Consider the following 4,348-nt stretch of genomic DNA (forward strand, 5'->3'; position numbering starts at 1 on the left):
TTAAAAAAAAAAAAGGTTTTTTTTTCCTCATCAACGCCGCCCCCCCTCCCTCCCCCAAACCCCACAGCAGCCGCTACTCGAACCCCCGGCTCTTCCCTTCCAAACACCCCTTTCTCCATGAATTGAACTTTCACACTGAACTAAAAGGTGATTTTTTTTACCGGTTCTTGGCAGTAAACAACATGACAAGGTTGATAAAGAAACGGTTGAAGTGGAAGAAGAAAAAGAACAGCAGCAGGCCAAAAATATTTTGCACTACTGTTATACCAACATACCACTACTATACTAGGTGGAATTTTCTCAAATTTTTATATATATTTTGTCAAAAATTCAATTCCAAAGATATTTTTTTCATATGTTTTCTAACTTTTCACACCCATTTCATCATTAATTTAATGTGTAGAATATAAATTTGTAACTTCTAATAGAGAGAAAGATAACAAAGAAGAGAAAGATGAAAAAAAAATGAAGAAGAACACTAACAGTTCTTAAGAAAAGGGGAGAGATTAATTTTTAAAAATAAAAAATACGAGAAAGGAGATAACTAAGAAAAATAAAATAGATAAAGAGATTTAAACAAAAAAAAGCTAAAATTTAATGTTTTCATGCTCCTAAATTAAGTGCATTGCACGCACTATGCCACATCAGCGCCACGTCAGCAATTGTGCTTAATTGAAATGTTTTGTGAAGGAGTAAAGGGTTCAATAGGTACATGGCTTAATTGAGGTGCCTATACGGAAAAAGTCGAATAGTTGAGGGGCCTGTATATGTATTTGGCCTTTTTTTTCCTTATTAGGAGGCATAATACATAAACATGCCATTTAACTTGACCTCAACTCACATCTGTGAGCTTCAACTTTAGATGAGCACAAGTAGGCACTTAAATTTGTATAAAATTGAACAAGTAGACACATGCATAGGACGCCATGTGATACATGAATTGGCCTCGTAGAATGTCACATAGGATGCATGTATCCACTTGTTCAATTTTATACAAGTTTAAGTGTCTACTTGTTATGCATAGCCAAAGTTAGATGATAGAAATATAAGTTGAAGCCAAGTTAAATGGCACATTCATGTATTATATCTTTCCATGAGCTTGCATCCTCTTTTACTACCTTGCTAACTAGAACTAAAAGCTTTAGTTTAGCTTGTACACTTCACATTTTCATTCTTAAATATATTGCGACTACTAATATCCAAAATTCACGGGGGTGTCAAGTCAGTAAGGATCTACTGTAATAAAAAGGAAGGAGTATATATATGTTGGAAACAAATTTATAAACTGCGGGATATACTCAGGCATGCACAGAGATGGTAATGCCAACAGATGGGAACAACAACGAGAGCATATTTCCAGTGTCTGAATGGGATTACAATGAAAGGGCCAGATTTTGCCAATCAAATTTTGGCATTAAGCCCAGACCTGATTGGGTTACTACAGAATTTGGGGGCAATGTAAGTCCCTTTACACATATATAATGTCACGGGCTCATTTTTCTTCGTGTCAGCGGCACACAATTTTGCCCGTGCGGCGCCCATGGTTCCCCCAACTATGGGCCAGCCTTCCTCATTTCCCAGGTCTTTAGCACGATCCTGTGCTTGTGGGAAGCTCGCCTCAGAGGCTTGCCCCCTTTGGTGCCGCTCCTTCAACATGTCGGCTGACATGGCCAACGTATAAGCAACTCTTCTGGCGCACCTTTAATCCGTGGATCTCATCCATATGCGCTCCTGGGGATGGCTATGGACATACTCGTCCCTTGCCTTGGCCTGAGCATTGCCATCGCATGCACAGTCCTATCCTCAAGCTTGACATCGCCTCATGCATGTGCACTTGGCCTTTGCTTCGCCCGAGTAGGGCAACCCTCAATCCTTGGCCTTTGTCTCAAGCGTCTTTCTTAGATATGCCCTCTCATGTCTTATGGCATAGCCAAGCATAGCCCACGCAACTTGTATCCAGCTTCCGTAGCACAGTGTCGCCCCACAACTGCGCGTCTAGGCCAACGGACCCTTGCTCGCTTGGCTGAACCTTGACCAAGCTCACAAGTTAGCTCACGAGTCTCTTGGGGAGAGTATCTCGATTGCTCTATCGGCTTGGAGGCATCCTTCCATCATTTAGACAGCCCACGGGGCTTGTCGGTTCATATAGCCAACCTCTAGCCTTTTCCGACGCCCAACGCTAGTCCACTCGACCTTGCGTTGCCCATAGGGTTCCCGAGCCCTATGAGTACCTTGCGCATTCCTTTGACATGCCAAGGCAGGCCCTTGAGGTTGTCCCTCAAGGCAGCACACTTGGGGTGGCCATCTGTCGACACACCCGGGGGAGGCTGGTAGGCTGTCACCATTCATACCCCCCTTATATATGCTTAAAATAAATAATCCCAATGTCCGCCACTAGACATCATTTTGCCCGAGAATCATACTGGGGCTTAGATCATTCATCCGACCTTCAAATTGGGTGCCGTTTGTTCCTACTCCTTTCTCTTGACTTCCTTCACACCTCCATGAAGTTTCACCCCATTCCCATACACACGGAATGAGTTATGGCCTTCGGACCAATCAGCAAATTACGACAATGCCACTGGACTTTGGCCAAGTCAAGCCCCTATCCAAACGGACTCCAAATGACCCCAAATTTGGTAAGCATACATAAGGTACCATCAATATCAACTCTCTAAACCGGAATCCTTAGATTCCACTTGTAGCTCAAAATGGCACGGCGCTGACATCGAACACCGCACACGATCCTCACCATGCCTCCGCCCCCTTGGGCTCACACCAAGCCCTCTCCAAATCACATTGGCACTCTTAGGACAAGTCATGCAACATATATAGATGCTTGTTGCCTCATGTTATGCCCCTTTGCCTCATCTTCGACTTCAGCATATTCCCTCAGCACATGCCGCCTGCATAGCTGACAAGGTTGCGGCCTAGTTGGCACGCACAATCCTGGCGAGTGACAGGCCCCAAAACTTTGGGGCGTCACATATAAGCCCCATAATAACAACTTTACACCCCAAGCCATCCCACCTTATATGATACTATTTGGTTTTCAGAATATTGAAAGGGTTTTAAAGAAGTTTGGAAGCAACATCATCTTCTTTAATGGGCTAAAAGATCCATGGAGTGGTGGAGGGTTAGTCACTTCACTTTTCACATGTCTACAATCAAAACTTGTACGTACATTCACATGTTCTTTGTTATTCATGTACGTATTTACAATTGTTTGGCAGGGTGCTTAAGGATATATCGAAGAGCATAGTTGCAATCATCGCAAAAGAAGGTTAGTAACTTCATTTATGTAATGTTCAATAATATTCATATATGTGTATACCTGCATATGAAAAGAAAGTCGCACATACATTTATACATATCATATTTTTTTTTTAGAAAAAATAAGAATGGGCCTCATGTAAATATACAAAACTATTTGTATATGTAGGTGCACATCATGTGGACCTTAGATGGTCAAGCAAAGAAGATCCAGAATGGCTTCGACAAGTGAGGGGTAGAGAAGTCAATATCATATCCAATTGGCTCTCTCAATACTATCAATCTTTAATTGATCACATTTACTAATAATGTTTCCCAAAAAGGAATACGCTAGGCACAAAAGAAAGAACAAATTAATGAAGTGATTCTACTTGCATGATTTTTAAAATGTTCAATACATACATATCATACGTACCTTTTTTTTTTTGTTTTACCATTCGGTCTGTCAAGTATGTCCGAGGCTAATATCTTCAAGAAGTGTAAAATATCTGCATTGCAAAATTGAAGTTCATTTAACTTCTTGTAACCAATATGGGCCGATACTACCAAATTGGGCCGCATAAAGTTGTGTATGGGACAGATTGGATATGGGCCAATACCAGGAACAATTCCGCCAGATTATGAAACTTTCTTTGTAAGTACTTTTAATTTGAATATCACGTAGTACCTTTTATTATATTAGGTTCGAGTAACATATTCCCAAAATTTAAAATTTTTACTTTTGGTATTCATGTAGAACACCAACTAGGCAAAATAACAGGTTTATTTATTGGCCTTTTACATGTGTTTCCCTACTACGTATGCAGAATGAATGAATGATCATAAAGGAGCAAAATTAGTAGACCAACAAGAGAAATGAAAAAGAAAATATGGTCATACTAAGTCAAAATTGTAACACTATTTGATATGTAACTAGATCGTCATGCTCTTTCACATTATTTATATTCAATCAAATTTTTTAAAGACAAAAGTTACATTTTAACAGACGCATGAAAGTTGGGTCTGCTTCTTTTTTAATTATGAGGAAGAGCGATCTTGTTTTTATCTAGATCAATATAAGATGTGTAGTAATGTG

At 40.2% G+C, this 4,348-nt stretch overlaps 1 protein-coding gene across 2 annotated transcripts in view; it reads left to right on the forward strand.

Annotated features, from left to right (window-relative positions):
- Positions 1 to 3,889, forward strand: part of LOC124886960 (lysosomal Pro-X carboxypeptidase-like) — a 7,375-nt gene extending 3,486 nt beyond the window's left edge. The window contains exons 7-10 of one of the 2 annotated variants that reach the window (XM_047395887.1): positions 1,303 to 1,458; positions 3,057 to 3,136; positions 3,234 to 3,283; positions 3,443 to 3,889. In XM_047395887.1, the coding sequence (XP_047251843.1) occupies positions 1,303 to 1,458; positions 3,057 to 3,136; positions 3,234 to 3,283; positions 3,443 to 3,579 (423 nt within the window). In that variant the 3' untranslated portion in view covers positions 3,580 to 3,889. The remainder of the gene's footprint in view (positions 1 to 1,302; positions 1,459 to 3,056; positions 3,137 to 3,233; positions 3,284 to 3,442) is intronic. The other variant, XM_047395888.1, reaches the window with a different exon arrangement.
- The last annotated feature ends 459 nt before the right edge of the window (positions 3,890 to 4,348 follow it).

The sequence above is a fragment of the Capsicum annuum genome, chromosome 9, assembly GCF_002878395.1.
Source record: "Capsicum annuum cultivar UCD-10X-F1 chromosome 9, UCD10Xv1.1, whole genome shotgun sequence".
NCBI classification, from domain to species: Eukaryota; Viridiplantae; Streptophyta; class Magnoliopsida; order Solanales; family Solanaceae; genus Capsicum; species Capsicum annuum.